Source organism: Elephantulus edwardii, unplaced genomic scaffold (genome assembly GCF_000299155.1).
Source record: "Elephantulus edwardii isolate Elephantulus edwardi_28Jun2011 unplaced genomic scaffold, EleEdw1.0 scaffold00061, whole genome shotgun sequence".
NCBI lineage: Eukaryota > Metazoa > Chordata > Mammalia > Macroscelidea > Macroscelididae > Elephantulus > Elephantulus edwardii.
This window is the reverse complement of record NW_006399811.1, coordinates 1,350,366-1,372,109: the sequence shown is the minus strand read 5'-3', so window position 1 is coordinate 1,372,109 and position 21,744 is coordinate 1,350,366. Positions and strand designations below refer to the sequence as shown.

The window sequence follows — 21,744 nt, the reverse complement described above, 5'->3', positions numbered from 1 at the left end:
GCTACTTTGCTGAATTGGTCAACTACGTCCAATAGTTTTCTTGCTGAGTCTTTAGGGTTTTCTAAGTATACTATCATATATGTTTAACTATTAAGTTATGTTATACTTAATATAACATATTAAGTCATATTATCTCTATCTATCTATCTATCCATCCATCCATCCATCTATCTATCTCTACGTCAACTGCTTTGAGCATGTCATCAGGGGAACCAGTCCCCAAAAAAGGACATCGTGCTCAGTAAAGTAGAGTCAATGAAAAAGAAGACTTTCAATGAGATGCGTTAACACAGTCACTGCAATGATGAGCTCAAAGGACATTTTCTTGTTCCACTGGATACAGCATCAGTCTGAATGGAAATTGACTTTCTGGTGTCTAACAAAAATAACATTTATACACTGTATGGTCGCCTAGTGGTTAGAAACTGCACTGCAATCCCAAAGGCACATGGTTTGAATCCACCAGCTGCTCTGTAGGAGAAGGAAGGATGATCTAACTCCTCCCATGCAATTTACTGCCTCTGAAAATCCACTGGAGGGTCAGCTATGGGTCAGTTCCAATCCAACAGCACACAACAACAGTGGTAAGAAGCTGCACTTGAATTCCAAAGGCAGAGGGTTTGAATCTATCAGCTGCTCTGTGAGAAAAATAGGCAACTTCCTTCCATATAATTTACTGCTCTAAAAACCCAGTGGGAGGCCAGCTTTGGGTCGGTTCCAAACCGACAGCAAACACCACCATCACCACTTCATCCTTTATGTCTTAGCTTCAAATTCCTCAGAGAAGCATGCCTGCCCCACTCATCTTTATCTAAATTAGTTTCCCTTTTTAAATATCTCACATTTTCCTTGCTGGATTTTAACACAGTATGCAGTGATAAATTACATGTGTGATTGGTTTGTCTTGTCCACAAGACTGAAAGCTCCAGAAGGCTGTTGCCAAGGCTTGCTTGCTCTTCACTGTATCCTCAGCAGCAAGTATATTGCCAAACACAGAGTGGATACTCCTGTGAGTGTCCACTTCGATTTGGAGAACGAAAAGATGTGGTTCGCTAACTCATGGCAAAGCAAACTGTGTCTACTGGACATGGAAACAGGGTAGGGAGAGCAGCTAAAAAGTCTCCAAGTAATCATGCAAACCAGCCAGGCTGGCTCCTGGCTGTGTTTCGCCATCCCCACCACACGGCCAGATGGCCTGGCCAGCAGTGCGCTGGGGACTGGCAGTGAGACTGTACTCCGGCCTCTCTGTTCTCACTGTATCAGAGACCCTGATGTTCCATCACTGTGAGACCAGTTAGAACTGCTGGACAGTTCAGGTGAAAAAGATCCTTTCAAAGACCCTGAAATTCATTGTGTTGTATCAGATCACAGGTAGAGGGAACCCACACAGAGCAGAACAACATACTAAGATTAGAGGTGCTTAAAAAAAAATACAGCACATTGCTGTTGTAAGCTAGATTTTCATAAATTTTATATCTGATCTAAATTATGGAAGTGCAAAATTGAGAATCCTGGGAGGGGGAGGGAGGAAAATGGGCAACAATAAATGAATAGCTATAGAATTGAGAATCCTGGAGTTGCAAATCAGATTAAAGTTATCTACAAAACAGGATGGATGGTCCCAGAGCTGCTTGTCAGCTCTATCTATTATGGTTTAAATCCTACCCCAGAAAGTTCTCTCATCTGAGCAACAGTCTTGCTGCCACAAATGACTGCAACAGTCCTCCTCTTACAGTGTCCTCAGAAATCTCCACATCTTGTGAAAAGACACCTTTGAAAATATCTATCAAGAAATTGTGAAATAAATCTGTTTTTAACTTTAGTTTCTTGAAGAGAAATTCATCACACATTTTAGCTTTTTTGTAAATCTTTAAAGAGTCAGCCCAATTTTTAGTAAATATCCAAGCATTCTTCCCCCCCCTGGATTTTCTACCCAAAAGTTTTCATGAGATCAAAATATACATCAACCTCATTCTACTTCTGTTATTATCAGATCTAACATCGGTAGCAATTGCTGCAGGTCTCACATGAAAGGGTGGACATTTCCCAGGAAGTTTCACTCAAAGGTCTCCCTCTTTGTTAAACAGTAAAGTAGGTGCAATCTTATGGCCATCAAAATAGGGCTAGTTCTCCCTGATGGCACAGTCCACAGGTTGTGTCGCTCTGGTGGTTCAAATTCACCAGCGACTCAGAGGGAAAAAGATAGGCATTCTCCTTCCAGAAAATGCAATTTCCAACCCCCGAAACCTGAAGGAAGGTCGGCTAGACGGCAATGACAATTGGTTCCCATGCAAAATGGACTTCTGGACCTTTATACGTCAGAGGAGTATAAGTCATCATTAATGCTCAGTGAAGCTCTAGGAATGAAATACTGAACACATACATAGGTACTCAAATTCTATCTCTGAACCAAATTATAAAAACTTCACCCTATTTTTTTATAAGAAGCTTAAGATGAACACTGTCATTTTTGCATCTCCTAATCACTTACCAACATCTTAAAATGTCTGATTGATATTGAAACTTCTAATTGCATCCTGGTTTCTGAGGCTGATTCTGACTGATGCACATGCTGCAGTATGTGGTTTAATCACAAACAAATCAACAATCTAATCAAAAGACTCAGCTCTATTATTGGGGTCAGGGCCTTTTAGAAATGCCTTCTGAAAAAACTGGCTGAGCCAGTTGTTCAATTTAGAACAAAAGAAAATAATGTGTCATTTATTACAAGTCATTTATGGTCCAGTGCAGAACTTCCTGTGCTTAGAGGGAGCTGAGACTCAGTCTTCAGTGGGAGAGTAAGAAAAGGGCCAGAAGGGAACTGACAGGAGGTAGCAAGAGAGACCAAAATGGTCAGGTTGAATCTTTTCTCCTTGTGAATTCCTGGTTAGTCCTATTTTGGAAGTCTGAGCAAAGATGAGCCAGCCAAACAGAGGGCTTCTGGCACAGAGAAAAATGCAAGAGCCTTTGAGGCCCTGGAAGTGGAAGGCAGCACTAAACCGAGGAGTGATGACTTATTTAAAAAAAAAATTACTCAATTACCTAATTAGTGTTTGTTTGCTTTACATATTGTCTCAAATCCAATCTGCTTTCATATTTGACTGTAACATTTGCCAAAGCTGTGCTGTTTTAATTAAGAGGCCTGGTCTTGATAAGCTGGGGAAGGAAAGGCTCTGGGTACAGTGGTTAAAGGCAGGCACAGGTGCTAGCTTCCCTCCCAGCCTTGGCCTCTGACGCCTGGAGAGGCAGGAGCCCACTCGGGGCAGCTAAATCCTGCTGCAGAAGAAGCCACAGAATCTGCAGTTAGGAGATGTGTGTGTGCAGGAGCGCTTCTCTTCATCCTTGAACTTGAAGGCACAGCCCAGGCCTTATTCACTTACTTAAAAGAGACAGAGAGCAAAATAGGGGAGTGGGCGGCAAGGAGAAAGGAAGCAATGAGGGATTGTTTTAGGAACTGACCCAGTACCCACATGAGGTACCCAGTTTCTCAATAACGATGTCAAGAGTACCTATAACTGCAGCCATTTTAGACTGATCAAAAAAAATTATTACTAATTATTTCTCTCCCCCCCTGTTTTTCTATGAAAAAGCTACTGTTGATTACTGACGAGTCTTTTCTAACTCTCAGCTGCCACACGGGTGCAGGACAGAACCGCTCTGGGGGCTTTTCAAGGAGTTGACCCTTCAGAAGCTGCTTCTTCAGGTCTGTCTTCTGAAGTCTGAACTTCCAACTATTTTGGACAACAGTCCAGAGTTTAATTGTTTAGGGTAACCCAGAAAAAAATGTTACAAGGTGTATTATTACTTAACCAAAGGTGGTCAAGTAATTTAAAGTCTTGCCCAAAAAAAAAAAAAAGGATAAAGTATAAAGAGCAATAAAATATTAGCCTTACTCTTACCACTCAAGAAAGTGATGACTGTTACCTGCTGGTAATTGATGATGTATCTCCTCAACAGGTTTTTATTCTTGTGCTGGGCTATTTTAGGCCCTTTCCTAACAAGATGGCTCCATTCCACCTCATATCCTTTGCAATTTAGATGCACTTATATATACATAAACACATGGTTTTAAAAACCACTATGACATAATTTTCCTTCTATTTTTGAAAAAAAATTATTCCAAAAAGACTTTATACCAAGACTTTATACTATCATTTAACTATTCCCTTACTATTTGATACAAACATTATTGCTATATAAAAATTTTTGTCATGTTACAACAAATATTTTTTTGCTTGACTATCTCTCTGACTTTTTGTAGGAAAGTTGATATTAGAATATGCATGTGTTATAACATTGGTGAATAAAGACATGTGTTAGCTCCTTTATAAAATGGTGAATAAAGTTATATATCTGCTTGGTGGAATTATACTATCAAATCATTGGAATTCCTACCCAAATCAATTCACTATGGAATTATTGGGAAGACTAGAATAATTCCTACAAATTGCTCTGAGCCACTAAGCTGGCTGTCAGTCCACTGATAATGCAATTCATACACTATCTTTTCTATTTAAGGTCAATAAGATTTCTGGTTGGACCAAAACGCATGGTGTCTATCAGTACTAGAGTGACCTCAGCACACTCTCGACGACTCTTATTCATGAGTAATTATTTTGGAAGCCCTTGGTTTAGGAGAAGTGCATATGAAGAGAAACTAGAGTCTGGAAGGACTGGGGGAAGATAAAAAGTATGTCACACATAGTGCTTGCAAATGACCCAAACTGCTGTAAACAGATTGTTTTTCCTCCTCTCTGATTAGCACATGCCTGCCCACCCACCCTGTCATCCATCACTCAAGCAGCTCTCTTGGTATCGAGTACAGAGTGAGTCCTGGTGGGATGCAGTGAGACCACCTTGGTCCTTGCCTTTGAGGAGGTCACCCCCATCTTACTTCTGCCCAGTGAATGACAAGCTTACCTGGTCCAAGTCATTCCGCAGAGCGATTTTGCTGGTTACCAGCTCGTGGGCAAGGTCATCATTTTCTTGCTCCAGCCTCATGCTGGCCTCCTGTAACCTCCGGTTCTCCCTCTGCAGGCAAAAAGCAATAGCCAGAGTTGGCCATTAGAGCCCGACCATACAAGCAGAAACAAAGGGAACTGGTGGGGAGAAACAAGCAACAACAACAAAGTGAAGTTGTAAAGGTGTAACAGGAGAAGGCGGAAGTGGCACAGGAAGGCAGGATTGCTGTCTGGGAAACAACAGTGAGGTAAGCCAGCGGTGCGGATGCAGGACCCAACCCGTGACCCTCACCGGCTGCCCCTAAACCCCCAGACATCATTTCATTACAGAAAATAGTTCACAGTCAATTGTCCAAAGACACCCCCAATCCTGCGAGGTTTTCTTACAGACCTAGAACAGACCCAGGCGATTCTTTGTCACATACACAATAGTCCCTAGAGGGAAACTGCACGATCCAGGAAAAAAGAAATGGGAGAGAAATCTCTAGACATTTGTGCCATTAAAAAAAATTTTTTTTTAAACCAGGATTCAACATATTTAAGAGCACTAAGTCAAGAATCAAGATAACTAGACTCCTGGCTTAGTTAACAAAAGACATTATCTTTCTTCCTATGAGAGTAAATATCCTTTCTGAGGCCCAGTTTCTGAGCTCACAGTCCTCACAACAATGTCTCTAAGTGCTTGTTCTGATCCAAACTGTCCTTTTGGGAAAAATAGGCTGGCTGGTTGGGAAATGTCAAAAACCTTCTTGCAAAAGGCAAAAGATAATCTCAGAATAAAGGATTCTAGCTAAAAGAATCTTTCCTCCTTGGCTTGCCAGGAAACATCAGAAACCAAATGATTTTATGAGAACAATCCAGTCATTAAATGTGACAGTTTCTGGTGAAGCAAAGTCCTCTCTGACTGGCCGTTCTCAATGATGGACTTCATGTCTGTTTTCAGAACAGCAATTCAGTAGCTTCACTTCCAAAGCATCAAAAGTGCTTTCTTTGCTATTGTTAGCGATTGTTGCAGGAGATTCAAGAGAGAGCTGACAGGAAGACTTCAATGTGATGAGACCTTCCTGTTTTTCAGATTTACACTCCCAGCAGTGTTTTCTGCAAAGGCAGCAAAAACTCAGACAAAGCAGTCAAAGCAGTGATGCAAAACCAGAAAAGAACTCTACGCCTTGGAAGATAACGCACCACAGCACACGGGCTGGGTGGGGTGAGGCTCAGTTTATTTCTATAAAACAACTGGTGCTTGTTATACTCAAAGAAGAAATGCTAACTTCTCTCTCTCTCTCTCTTTTCATTCTTTAAAGAAAGACAACAATGACTTTCTTGAAGGTTGAGAATCCCAAATCAAGGAAAGCTAACCAGAGAAGCTGAAGGAAGACCATATATATCTAGCTGTGTGGGTCCATCATCTGTCCTTTTGGGAAAAATTAGACTGGCTGGTTGGGGAAGGTCAGAACATTCTTGATAAAGATCATTTAAAAACAATCCTAAATTACTTAAATACTTTAAAATAAATCCATGATATTATTAAAATATTAGAATAAACATCTCTTGACAGAGTAAATGTTTATTCTATTTTGCAGGGTGAAAAATACATACTGGACAATCTCATCTTTTACAGCAACATAGAAGCCATTTTCTTCCTGTTGCTGACATTGTCAGGTGCTATCAAGTCACCTCTGAGTCACAACAACCTGATTCCACTGAATGAAACACTGCCTGTCTGTGCCAGTCCAACCAATCACTGCTATGTGTGATGTGGAGAGGTGCCACACCAGCAAATGAAGGTCCTTGAAGCTCTACTTTGTCCACACTAACTCTACTGGGAGCAGACAACTCTGTCCCAGTCATAGGATGAGTGTCTTCCAACCTGAAGGCCTCATCTCCTGACACTTTATCAGATGACTTCACATTGCTGTTCATAAAGTTTTCACTGGCCAATTTCTTTCAGAAGTAGACAATTAGAGGGCCTTCTTCCCAGTTTTAAGTGTGGAAGCTCTACTGAAATCCGTTCACCATGGGGGACAAAGTTTCTGACCTCATAGCAACAGCTAGCACAGAAAGACAAACTGACAGATGCATGGTGGGCACTGTGGGTGGTGCTTTTTAAATGTTCCCAGGTGAACATATAATACATTTATAATTGAGTTAAATAATTTTTTTTTAATTTAGAAAAATGAAAAGCAATTCAGAATCTTGACTGTAATAAGAAAGTTAAAATGTGAAAAGAAGAACTGTTTGTATTATTGACTCCTGCAAGAAACTTACTGTACAAGAAATCATGCTCCATCTTATTTTATAATCAATATACAAAGTAACCCCTCAAAAGTGCGGCCCTGCCAGAAAAGACAGTGTGCTCACTTGCAGGAACAAACTGTACTCATCAAATTCTGTCTGTTCTCTCATGGTCCCACGAAAGCATGATAAAAGTGAAGACTGACATATTTTTTAATGCTGGGCTTATACAGTTAAAATCTTTCCATCTTTGCTGAAATAATCAACATTATAGCAGGGACTGAAGAATTAGTTTTCCATCAAAAGAAAGAAAAAAATTATAAATATAAAATATAGAATAAGGATAGTATTTCATAATAAGCTATTGCAACATAAGTATATATATTATATATATACAAATAATTGTTGAATGCTTCCATTTAAAAATTATTTCATAAACTTTCCAGTAAATTTCTCTGTTGCTAGGCAAGAGTATATATTCTCAAAATCCAGTACAATTTCAACATAACTTATTTTTTAAATAGGCTGTTTATGCAGGGAAGAGATTGTCCTCATTTCTTGATAAATACCTTCAAAAGAGAACAAGACTACCCTAATACCTGTTTCTGAGTTCAGAGTCCTTTTCCTACTGAATTTGCATCTGCAGAACTCCAAGGCACTAAACGCTCTCTCAACTACAAGTCATGTTCATGTGACACCACTCAAAACGTTGCTGCCATCGGTTTTTCAGTTTGCAATGAAAGACGCTTGAAATGGAATGAAAATAACCTCCAGGTAAAGCCATGTGAATGTTCGAGGGCAAATGCTTTGTTTAAAGTTGTGTGCTTTTGTTTTTTTTTTTTTTTAAATGCACCTGTGTGCATCACTATTGACTACATCACTATTGATTAGGGATAAATGTCTGACGGATTACATTATGGAAGAAAGAGATGTGAGCTCACTTGTAATTTTAACTATCAACTTCTCATCAAGCTGACAACTCCAGCTCAAACTCTCCCTTTCAGACACACAGCTAAGGGAACAGAGGAGAGAAAAGACCTGGGATAATTATGCTTATCCGGGGGCAACTGACAAAGTAGCTGAGGGGACACACCTTTTGACCTTGGCTTTAGCAAGAAGCTTCAGTTCGGTGTCTGCAAAGCAAGCAGCACAGTGGGAAGTGGCAGACTCCTGCTCTGCACTCACAGACAAGTGGGAGGGGGGGCAAAAATGCAGTATCGTCCTCCAAAGTATCAGTACGGGTAGGTGAGATGTCCACAGGACTTCTCCAGGGTTACCCAAGGGCTTCAGCTACTCAGGTGGAGCTTTTCTAAGGACCTGCCCACACCCCTTAAAGGGGAAGCGACAACAGCATTTCTTGGCTGCCTTTTGCAGTCCTTCCCCAAGGAGCCAGAATCGAGTTCTGAATGAAATGATTCAGGAATAAGTTTGTGTTAAAACGGAGAAGGGAACCTTGCTAGGTTCATTTTGATATGCAGGAAGGACTGTCCACCTGTCAAAGGTTTAATTTACGATTAGCTCAAATTAGTCGGCTTCCATCAGCCCCTGAGATGCTCACATGCTGTAGATTCGAGCCAGCAGAAAGGCAAATGCTCAGTCCATCAACAAAACAAAGATCACGTCCTCTGTCCTTCTAGAAAGAATACAGGACTCTACAACCCCTCCGGATTGCACTGCATTTTTGGGGCATGGTTCACCGCACACACGGCTGACAACATTTGTCTCAATCTCAGAGACAACTTTCCTCCTTCGCTCCCTCCTCTCTGGCAGTGGGAGAGGCACAGCTGGGAAAGCTCAGTAACTTTGGGGAGGAGGATACTGCATTTTTTTTTCCAAAGAGACAGACGCTGATATTACAAACACACACAGATAAAAACTTACCTCCTCAAAAGTCATAGACCAACTACTGTTTTCAATCATAGGTACAAAAACAATTGAAAAAAAAAAAGAATATCCAATGAAATTGCACACCTACTAATACAATTAGGAAATGGTAAGAACAAAAAAGAGACACTAGTTAATGCTGTTTTGTTATTTGTTTCTCCTTAGTCATCTACTCCAGGTTCTCTCCAAGGCTGCAGACACTTGATGGAATCAAGCACACTTAAGGCACCAGTGGGCAAGTCTTGACTCAGGAAGGCTGCTACTCTAAAACTCCACCCTCTCCTGCTACCATTTGCAGTTTGCATGACAGATGAAAAAGTGGAACTATTAGCAACTCTGGCGTGAGTTGTTTATACTGTGTTATTAAAGCTGGGTGGAAGGAACTTCCTCATATGACAAAGTCAGAAACATTGCAAAACAGTTCATTTTTAGGCAACAAATTGAGAGTGCTGGGTCAAGAAATGTAAAAGAAAAAGTGATCCCAGGTCTCATTTGTCTATCCAGAGGCTTAAATTTGGATGAAACAGAATAAGGAATGGTGAGTGTCATTTATTCCAACATGACAAGCCAGAGAAATGTGAACTGGCAATCAAAAGAAAACAAATGGAGCTTTACAGAAAAAAGAAGAAAAAAAAAAAAAGAAGCAGCTCTAAAAACCAGAGCTCAATATTTTGGATGTGTTGTCTGTTGCTATGTTGAATTCTTGGCACATCTTTTAAAGACACCAAAGGGTCAGGAGAAAATGTTTTCCTAAAAGACTCGGTGCAATTTTATTAGCAAACAATATATTCCTTTTGGACATCTTCTTCAAAAGTGACTTGATAATCATCACATTCAATTTTAAGCTGACAATTATTTTGCACACAAAGATAAATGCCTACAGATAGAATATTTAAGTATCTGTGCCATCTCTAAATGAAGAAAGTCTGAATCATTCTGAGCTTCCATTCCTATCCCCTCACACCCAATTTCATCTTTCTGGTGAATTGTTTTTATAAAAAAAATTTAAATGTCAAACTAAAAACCAAATCTTGTCAGTAATAACTGGCAGTTGGCAAGCCAGACTGCATTTCTTTTAGCATTTTAAAAACAATCTTAAGTTGTGTTCTAGAACAGGGGTCAGCAAACATTTTCTATAAAGGGCCAGACAATACACTGGGTCAACCCTGAACCTACTCAATTAAGTGTAGCCATAAGCAACCATAAGTAAACATGTGGTTGTAATTATGTTCCAATAAAACTTTATAAAAACTACCCGTGAGCTAAATTTCACCCACAGACCATGGTTTCCAGATCCATGCTCTATTCAAGCATAAATCAAACTTTAGGAAAAGTAAACCAATTATAGATGATATAAAAATACATTGATGTGATTTTTTTTTTCAGTGGCACAACTTTAACAAGCAATAACTGAAAACTGAAGAAAATTTTTGAAGAATGAATTCTGAACATCATGAATAAAAACAGCTGAATTGTTTCACGTACTTAAACTCCTTTATCTCCTCCACGTGTTCAGTCTTGACTAAGTAAGTGAACAGGGATAGCCAGAAACCACTTTTTAGCTAGGTTGTTTGAGAATCTTCAAGAGGCCTTTGGTCACCCAAGCTCAAAAAAGGGTGGTTGGCTTTCTGAAGTTTATCAGGAAGTTATATGCAAAAAATGAAAGCATCCTCTTGTCTGTTAGGAGTCATTAAGGGTATATTATTCACAACATGCACTTCCCAAACCCAACAACAACAGTCTCTATAATGTGGGAAAATGAAAAAAATAAATTTATTTTCCGTGGCAGAAAAGTTGTTTTTTTTTTTTAAAAAAAAGATAGTTCTGCTATCTTCATTTCCCTGAATAAAAAGGAACCCAATTTGGTAAGAAAGAAATCACTCCTCCCAGATAAGAAACTGTACATGATTTAAACTTCCTCATTTGTCAAGATAAAACAAACAAAAACTGTGATAATTGCTCTAAAATATTTCACTAAATCTGTAAGGATGGCAAAGGACCCAAGTACAGCTAGGCCTTACTTCAAATATTTTGTTTTAATTATTTCTCCCAAGTATAATAGTGTAATTTTAAATTGCATGTAGGGACAATTATTCTATAAAAATTAGTATGTGCAAAGAGAACTCTGAGTAAACTTAACTTGGGCAATGTAATTTTCTTTCCATTTGAATTACATTTTAATTTTTAAAAAAATTACTTGTCTAGCCTCCACAAGCAAATTGAAACATTCTAAATTTAATTATATTGAACATGGATAAAATACTTCAATTAGAAATTATGTATTTATAATATGCTATGTGTCTCAAACCCTGGAGGGTTTAAGGATTGGAAATTCTTTCTAGGATTTTCCCATGTTGAACAGGTAATAACATAACCTTCATTATGCTTTGGGAGATTAATAGAGTTTAATTAATTAGCTCTGCTTTTTAAGCCTCAACTGCATTTGTGCAGTACTTCTTTAATTAAAGATAGAAAAGCATGTCCTCTTCCAGAGCCAGGTGAAATCTACAGTTCTCTAAAAAAGAAAAGAAAAGAACCAACCAAAATAAACTCCAACAAAACCCAAGAGTGGATTTAGATAGGTAGAAAACAGATCCCTTCCAAGCCAATGAAAACACAATTTCCTTAAAGTAGGCAATAAAATTTTTAATTTCTGAATTCGTAGCTGCTTATTACTATGTTTAAAATGTACTTAAAATAGCTACTTAAACACATTCTTAAAATGTGTATTTTCTGAGAGCCCATGCCAAAATGAAAGTGGATACAATGTATCTCTACAGACTCATCTTTGTCCTAAATTGTGAGTTGCAACCTAATTCATATCTGACCAACCAGTGAGTTTTCAGAGGTTGTAAATCACACAGGAGGAGACCTCCCACCTTTCTCCCCTGGAGCAGCTGAGGGAGTCAAATTGTTTGCCTTTGGATTGGGAATGCAATTCTTTACCAGTAAGCCACTAGAACTCCCTATTAACCTTTCACGATATTTGAAACGAAGAAATGGCTTTGAAAACCAAAATATTAAGATGCAATAAAAAAAATTATGCCAAGTCAAAGTTAAGAAGGCTAATAAAAGGAGTTTAGAATAAATACTCTATATTGTTCTTCCAGAGATTCCTGCTGGCATCCTGGTTAAGGTATCACTGTTTCAAATACACAAGGATGCTATGCCCAGGAGGCATAGAGCGTGTGCATATGCGTGTGTTACCTATTACATATGCATGTGTATGCAAATGTATATCTGTGTGTATGTATATGTGCAATACAGGGACCCTTGGTGGTGTCATGATAACAGCAGTAGACTGCTGTAACCACTCTGAACAAGAACTTTTAACTGACCCAGAGCTGACCCTCCAGTGGGTTTTCAGAGGCAGTAAATTGTACAGGAGGAGACTGCCCATCCTGGTGGATTCAAATCAAGTGTCTTTGGGATTGCAGCACAGCTTCTTACCACCAGGTCACCAGAGCTCCCTTCTCTGTGGTTACAGCTTTAGAAACCTTACAGAACAGTTCTACTCTGTTTCACAGGGTCGCTATGAGTTGGAGTTGACTGGACAACTTTTCCACAAGAAGTACAGGCATACATAGGATCTGTAATCATGAAAATCCCAAGTTTGACAGGGAGGTGTCCCTCCCACAGGCGTGGTGTGGTTTCTACACATGTAATCTCTGTTGTGAAGTGGAGTCCAGGAAAGGAGGATGGTGGATGATGAGATTGCAGCCCCCTTGGAGCAATCTGCTTTTTAAAAATATCTGGCTGTAATTCACATACCACAAAATTCTGCTGTAAAAATTATACAGTTCAATAGTTTTGGATACATTCTCCAGGTTGTGCAGCTATCATTGCTACCTGATTCTAGAACATTTTCATTATATGTAAGTTTTTAAAATTTAAATTAAATTTATACCAACACTATTTCACATCTTTTTGGTAGCTGAGATTGAAGTGCTAGATGGAGCTAGATATAGTAATATTTAACTGAAAATGCAGATTTTTCCCATGTGCCATCAACTGGACACAAAACAGAAGCTTAAAGAGATAAAACAAGAATTCAACTCAACATGATTAATTAACTACTGTGGTTGTTAAGTGCCATTGAGTTGCTTGTGACTCATAAGGACCCGACCCTAAGTACAACAGCTCTGAATCCTGCTCTATCCTGTACCAGCCTATTAGTTAATGATTTAATCCACTTTTGACTGCTCTCTTACCTGTGCAACCAGTCTAAGACAAGTAAGATCAAATGAAACAATGCTTAAGATGTCTCATTGTATCATTTTTCTGGGTCTTTTTTAATTGTTAATTGCCACATCTTTCTCTCTGTCCACAAGGCAAGTCAGGAGACAGATGAGGCATTTTTTCAGTATTAAGACTCTTAATGGTTGGGAGGAGTTCTTCCTGACCTGGGACAAATCGTCCCTATGTGAGCAAAAAGACTGTCCCCACTTATTTTTCAGATTTAGGTAACAACATTTAATCCTCAAAGCTACAAATTACAAAGTGCTAACTTAGAACAGAGATCTTATTTTTCACTCAACTAGATGTAGAAGACACTAAGAGGTATTCTGGGAACTCTTCTGGCCTAGAGGTAAGAAGCTGTGCTGCTGTCCCTGAGACATGTGGTTCAAATCCACAAGCTGTTCTGCTTGAATGCACACGAATGGACAGTCTCCTCCTGTGCGAGTTAGAGCCTCTGAAAACCCACTGGAGGATCAGTTATGAGTTGGTTTTGACTTGACAGCACACAACAACAAGAGATATTCTAGGAGTTCTCAAGGACATTATGCTGAGTGAAATATCTTAGTGGTATAGGAGTAGAGTGCTGAGCTATTAACAAAAAGGTCAAGTATCTGTGGTGGTTCAAATCCACTCGATGAGGACAGTTTCCTATTGTTAAGATTCACAACCTCAGAAACCCCATGGAGGGTGACTATGAGTCCAAACGACACAAGGGCAGTGAGTTGAGAGATGTTCTTGAGCCCAGGTAACACACTAGTTCAATGCTGGGCAACTGTGTTCTCTAAGATTTCTTATGCTAATTTCAAATAGAATTTGCTTCAATTTATACTGATTATCTGAAACACTAAATCTGTTAATAGCTGGAAATGATACTTGTGTGTGTGTGTGCGTGTGCCGTCAAATCAGATCTGACTGGTACAGGAGGAGACTGTCCCTCCTTTCTCAGCAGAGCATCTGGTGGATTTGAACTGTGCGTCTCTGGGATTGCAGTGCAGCTTCTTGCCACTAGGCCACCAGAGCTCTCCTATGGCTGTTATTTTGAGGTTGTTGTAAAATCTTGGGACTACATCATCGAAGTATTATCTATACTTTTTACTTAACTCATGTTTAAAGAATTGTACTGGTGATACACTTGGTAAAGTGATTTTGCATCTTCATAACTACATTTTTAAAAATTGTATTTTATTAATTTTAATGAACATTACAGAGATTTTGGATATCCATTCATTGTTGCACTTTTCTCCCTGCCCAGCCCTCCCCCCTAGATCGCTCCTCTCTTTGAAAAGTAAAAGAAAAATTCTTTTTAGAGAGCTCTGGTGGCCTAGTGGCAAGACACTGCACTGCAATCCCAGAGACGCACAGTTCAAATCCACCAGATGCTCTGCCGAGAAAGGAGGGACAATCTCTTCCTGTACCAGTCAGATCCGATTTGACGGTATGCGCACACACACACACACACACACACAAAATAATAAAATAATAAAAAAATTCTTTAAAAAAAATTAACAGCCATGTGGGATGCAATAACACACAAATTTAAAAAGATACAATGTTCAAAACGTATGCATTCAAAACAAAACAGTTCAATTTTCCATTGAACAGGCAACTTAAAAAAAGCTACACACTGATTATCTAATGCATGAAAATACAGTATGCATCTTACTATTTATTCATACATATCTGCATTAAAACAAAAATGATTTAGGATACAGTAAAATGTTCAGACTCACACTGATAGTAAAAGTACAGTTTTGGTCTTTCATTTCCCTCTCTGCTGTTTTAATACATTCTTCCCAATTTCATTCATTATTATGGCAATAAAAGTAGAATGATAGGAGCATTAGGAGAACTTTTTTTATCCTTAATAATGTATTCTAATTACTGTGTCTAAGTCTTTCTGAGGATTGTGCTATATCTATACGGGCTGTTATAATTGGTTTAGGGGGTAAGGAGGTGCTAGAAATTAGCTTTAAATCTCACCCCAAGAGCTTTTTATCTATTAAGAGCTATTCCCACACAATAAAGGAACCCTGGTGGCACAAGGGTGAAGTGCTTGGCAGCTAACCAAAATCTCAGTGATTTGAATCTGCCAGCTACTCCACAGAAAAATGATGTGCCAGTCTGCGGCCATAAAGATTTCAGCCATGGAAACCCCAGGGGCAGTTTGACTCTGCGGGACAGGCCACTATGAGCTGGAACTGACTAGCTAGTAATGGATTTCCTATCGCAGTATGTGGGGTTTTATCATCATTTCTTTACTGACTCAGCTCTATAAGCAAAGGAGTGAAACACACTGATGTGAGATTAGGCAGTGTAAGCTGGGGAAAATATGAAGAAGATTAAAGAGAGATTGGAGGGATAGACTGGTTAAAAGGTGAGGATATTCTAGTAATATTGGGGAAATGAGTACCACTAGGTCTGATAGGGAGCTCTGGCAGCCTAGGGGTAGGGAGCTGTGCTCTGATCCCCAAGGTACACAGTTTGAATCCACCAGCTTCTCTGGGGGAGAAAAACGGGTGATTAACCACCTCTGAAAATCTGCTGGATGGTCAGTTATTGTTTGGTTCCAATTTAATGTTAACAACAATGGGCCTGATAAGACAATTTCTTGAACACAATAGACTAGTGGGTAAGGAGTTGTGCTGCCAACCAAAAGGTGATTGGTTCAAAGCTAACAGTTGCTCTGAGGGAGAAAGACAGCCATCTCCCCTCATGTGATTTACACTCTTGAAAACCCCCAGTAGCCTCCCTATGAGTGAGCTGATGAGAGAACTCTGTTTAATACTTAACATACCACGCCCCTCATCCTCACAACAATCCTACAAGGTAAGGCTTGTGCTATCCATTTTACACATGAGGAAATGTTTCAGTAACTATTCTAAAGAGGCTGGACTCCAAATCTTGAGCTCTTGTTTGGAGAACTAAGATCTGCATTCATGTCTGTTGGACTGTAAAACCTACATATTCTTTTCCCCATGTTTCTCTGCCCAAACCCTTGTACTACTCATTTGATTGAGAGACAAGATGTATTGTGTGACTGCCCTGGAGCTGCGGATATCTGTTCTATGACTACATAAAGGCAACTCCAGTTACAAAAGTGGAAGTCATGCCCCTGTGGATAAAACATTATCAATGTTATCACATATATTTCTTGGCATGATGATATGGCATGAGTGCTTAATAGGAAAACAATACTTTCTTATCCTAGTGCTCTGATCCAAAGCAGAAGGGAACCAGGATGCAGCTAATGGAGGCTGAAAAACTAAAATAATTTATGAGATCATGATCTTTCACATAGAGAAAAAAAAAAACCAAAAAACTAAGTTGGAAATGACCATTTCCCATCAGTCTTGGTGAATGGCACAATTTTTAAAAATACCACTATTAGGGGAGCTCTGGTGGCCTAGTGGTAAGAAACTGCACTGCAATCTCAGAGGTACATGGTTCAAATCCACCAGGTGCTCTGCTGGAGAAGGAGGAACAATCTCCTCCTGTACCAATCAGATCCAATTTGATAGTACATACACACAAAATAATAATAAAAAAATAAAATAAAAAATATCACAATTAATGAGATGCTAAACCAAACCCATTTTGACTGTGAAACTGTACACTGTAGTCCATCACTACTGTCATTCAGAAATCTGTTTGAGGAAATAAATGTTTTGACAAATACCATTACCAAGCTCGATATGTTTTTGTGGTTTTTATTTTCGTTCCGAGTACGTTTATATTTTTAACATTTGCTACAGACAGAGGTAATTTATAAAACAGCCATGTGCCCATCTTACAACAGTTCACCTTCTAAAAGTCTTTGTGGGTGTGACCGTGCACACCTAAAACAGTACTTTGCCATTTTCCTCTTTTTGAAAGCAGTCGAAAGCCACTTTCTCTTTCCCCCTCTTTCTCTCAGCTTCTTATGAAGATTCTCAGTTTAGCGCAACAGCTGGAGTTACCTATAAATATACAAACTGAAAGAAAAGAAACATTACCGTTGGCTACTAGGGCGTTTCTTGAAGTGAAAATATACCTGGGATGTAGCAGGATCATCAGAGAGGGTCTAAGTCTCAAAATAGAACGGAGGGACCCGAACGTGCCTTAACTGTTGCTTTACAGAAGAGAAACCATTTAACTTTGATGAGTGACCGATGCCTCTCATACCTTGTATCTATCCATGGGGTCTTCCTGCTGGAGCTGACTTTCTCGCATGGTTTGATATTCTTTTTCATATTTCTTCAGCTTCTTGGTTGGTACCTATCAGGATTAGAGGAACAGAATGTTAGTGAAGGACTCCATTTAGCAAAAATATACTTGACTATTTACCAGTTCCACCTCTGGTATTTTCAAAGAGCGCATCTAATTCAAAGTTATGGACGATCGAGATTCTGAAGCTGGTATTGGCAAAATTCCTCTGTAAAGCTTTGAATAGCAAATATTTTCAACTTTATTAGACACACATTCTCTATCACAACCACTCAACTCTGTCATTGTTGCATGAAAGCAACCATGAGTGGAAAAACAAAACCCTGCAAAAGAATGCTACTACATTCCAATAAAACTTAACTTACAGAAACAGGCCCCAGCTTTTTCCATCTCTGTTCTAAAATACTGCTGATATGTCATAACCTTTTATTTTTATTTAACTCTTTTCTTTAATTATAATTCATTATAACTGCACTTTTTAAATGTTTTTTAAACACTTTAATTTTCTATTGGTGTGCTTATAAAGTTCATTTACATTGTGTTTCATACTGTACTTCATCCACACTGTGTTTCATACAATCATTCCCATGCATTATCAACCTTTTCTTTTATACCTGATACAAAGCAGAATCAATGGTTTGACACTGAATAGAACCACTGTGCTATATAAGATTATTTTAACAATTGTCTTGTCATCAATTTTTTAGCTAAAATGATCAAAAGATAGCAATTTACTGTTTTATATAAAAATTTACAAAGAAAAAAGAGAACAGAATCCTAGGATTCTAAAAAAAAAAAAAAAAAGAGAAGAAAAAAGATAACAGAGTGTAAAGGTCACTGAATTTACAGACCAGATAGACCAGAGCCTGAGGGTATTTTCTTTTACAAAAACAAGATACATTTTCTTACTATCTGTGTCCTACCTCATATTTTTGTTAGCATTCTACCCTAATGTTTTTTTAAAAATTCAATTTAAATTAGCATAACACAAAAATGCCTTTGTAAGGAGAGGGTGTACAATGCATGTGATATTTATGTAAAAATATGGTATTACCTTTGTAATACCCTGAGGCAAGGTGTTACTTAATCTCTCTTAGCCTCAAGTTTCTTCATCTGTAAAATTATAAGTTAAAAAATCCCACCTAGTTCATAAAGGCCATCAGGAAAATGAAGTGGTTAAATTTAAGTAAGTATACATAAGGGGTCCCTTATTAATGGTGTAGGGTGTTCAGTTACTAACCCAAAATTTGGAGGTTCAAGTCCACTCACCAGAAACTCAGAAGAAAGAGCTGGCAATCTACTTCTGAAAAATCAGTCACTGACCATTCTGGAAGGCAGTCTGGCACTTCCTCAATAAGCTGAACATAGAAATTCCATATGACCCAGCTCTTCTAGTACTTGGAATATACGCTGGGAAAATGAGAACTGAGGCACAAATGGAGATTTGTACACCAATGTTCATAACAGCATTATTCACCATTGCAAGAACATGGAAACAGCCCAGATGTCCAACCACAAATGAATGGACTGAGAAATTATGATAGATTCACACAATGGAATACTACACAGCACGCAGGAGCAAAGATTTTGTAAATTATTACCTAACTTGGGAAGGACTGAGGAGCATCATGCTGAGTGAACTAACTCATTTCCACAAGGATAAATATTGTCTAAAACGATTATTGTAGAATAAGGATCCAAAAGCGGTTGGAAAGGCTGGAAGCAGAGGGATGAGGATGTGCAGGAGGAGGGGGAACTAATCATCAGGTTGTACAATTTGATGGGTAGGGGAATGTTGAGGGAAATTAAAAGAATTTGTTCTTAAAAACAATGTAGTCTAACTTTATAAACTTTATACTAGTTATAAAGTTTTCAAACACAGTCCAAGGCCAATAATGTTCTAATAATAAATTCATAATAATAAATAACTTATTATAATTTTTTTTTAAAAAATCAGCCACTGAAAACACAGATCATAACTCTACTCTGACCAAAAGGGACTGCCGTGAGTTGACTCAACAGAAAATGGGTCCCCCCCACAAAGTACGTAAAACAAAGACATCATACTTGGAAGGGTAGAGCGATAGCACAGGAGAAGACGACTGGATGAGATGGACTGAAAGGAATGTGAATGAAGAACAGTGAAACACAATGTATATAAACTTTGTAAGCTAACCAGTTTAAGAAATAATGTAAAATAGAAGGTATCAATGATTGTATGAAAGATTGTATAGAACACAATGTATATGAATGAAACATATTGTAAAGGAATTATTATATGAAAGCCTAGAAAAAATAGTTTTTAAAAAAATCACTGTTGAATACTGTCATGGAAACCACTAATACTGCACTATCTCCAGAGACCTTCAACAGTCCACTGTGTCCAACCAACAAGCAATAAAGAAAAACAGCACCTGCCAACAGCATTGGCCTCAGGGATATCTTTTCATCAACAAGGAGAATACACATCTTTATATTCCAAAAAAACAAGTAAAATGCTCTTTTTCTTGACTGTGATGGAGGCCTCAATTGCTTCTAGTTTTCTTATCTCTCCATATATGAAACATACTAAGCAAACAAAAAAATGGACTCTCAGGATAAAGTGACAAACTACTGGCACTGAAACAACAGCTCTGGTGATAGATAAGAAAAGGGCCATGGCCTTCGGGTCCTGTGCAGTTCCATTGTCTTCTAAATGCATTCCTAGGCTAATATTCTGGGGCAGGGTCAGAGAGGAGCAGGCACTGTAAGGGGGAGTCCATCCAGTAACAACCTCTCCAGGAACTGGGAAGGATTTCACTATGCTTACAACTGGGGCACTCAACACCAGTACATACACTCAATTAAATATTAGTCCTGTATAGATATAGTTTATACATGATTCTAAAACAGAGCCTGCCATCAATGCTTAGTTTACATATTTTAAGTTTGTTCTTAGAGAAATCTGCTAAGAATATTTTTTAAAATCCAAACTTACAGCTTTTTTTTTAAACATGTGAAAATATGTCCTTTTAAAAGCCAATTATGCTACGTATGTTAAATGGTTCATTTTAAAGTGAAATTTTCATGAAATGCATGAAAACACCTCAATAAACTAATGCATTCTCATCTGGCTCAGAGTCAAGGATGTTTGGCTTCCTCTTGCTCAGGGAAACGGAGCAGGTTCCCAGAACAATATGTTGCTAGGAAACCCTCCAAGCTTATTTATCTTGTGCTGTGGAGTGATGTTGAGCATCAACCAGTGATTGGCACAAAGTGAAGGAGGAAATGCGTGGACTAAAAAGAGACAGGAGAAATGTGCATTATCTATGAAGTAATTACACTTTCACACACTGTAAAAGATACACTTTTACAGTTTTTGAAACTGTATTTCATGACAAAAATTTTTTCATTTTAGGAAATGAAATATATTGAAACTTGACATTTTTGTCAGACACAGGACCTGGGTTAAGGGTACAGGAAGGAAGAGAACAGTGTCAGGCAATGTTGCTGTCATTAGGGACCGTCGAGCCTCCTATGTATGATTCATAGCAGCCCTGTGAACAGCAGATCTGAGCCATGCTTAATCCCGCACCATCCACATCTCTGTCCTGCTCAGGCCCACCCTGCAGTCATTGTGTCGATCCAGTTCATTGAGGTCTTCTTCTCTTTGATGACCTTCTACTTTCCTCAGCTTGACGTCCTTTCCCAAGGACTGAACCCTCCTGACAACATGTCCAAACTAAGTGAGATGAAGTTTCACCATCCTTGCCCCTAAAGAGCACTCTGGTTGATTTTGAGGAACAGGCAAATAGACTCTTTAGAAGGTAGTTTTAATTTTTATTCCTTTTTTTTTTATTTCCTTTCATTCATTGTTGCACATTTTCCTCCTTGCTGCCCTCCCCCCGCCAGCCCAGGATGTTCTTCTCTTTGAAAAAAAAAACACACAAAATCACTTTTTCATTGGTGTACAATTTCTTTTCCCCCAGTCCATACTACTATGCAGCTCTTATTCTGGACTGTTGTCATGCAAATAATACCTAATCATATATTCCTTTTAGAGAGGAAGACCCTTGATGAGATGGGTCAATTCAGTAATGGGGTAATGGGAGTAGGTGTATCAGAGACAGTGAGGTTGGCACAGGATAGAGCAGGGTTTAGGGCTCTTGCACATAGGGTTGCCATGCGTCCCAAGTGACTTGACAGCACATAAGAACGACAACATATTCCTTTTATTTTATTT

At 38.7% G+C, this 21,744-nt stretch overlaps 1 protein-coding gene across 4 annotated transcripts in view; it reads right to left on the bottom strand.

Moving 5' to 3' along the window:
* Positions 1–21,744, bottom strand: part of RABGAP1L (RAB GTPase activating protein 1-like) — a 966,320-nt gene that overhangs the window by 27,462 nt on the left and 917,114 nt on the right. For 2 of the 4 annotated variants that reach the window (XM_006887703.1, XM_006887706.1), the window contains 2 exons: positions 17,481–17,573; positions 4,921–5,031 (listed from right to left, as the gene is read on the bottom strand). In XM_006887703.1, coding sequence (XP_006887765.1) covers positions 4,921–5,031; positions 17,481–17,573 — 204 coding nt within the window. Of the gene's footprint in view, positions 1–4,920; positions 5,032–9,077; positions 9,267–17,004; positions 17,291–17,480; positions 17,574–21,744 lie in introns of those variants that run through there. The other 2 variants (XM_006887705.1, XM_006887704.1) reach the window with 2 other exon arrangements.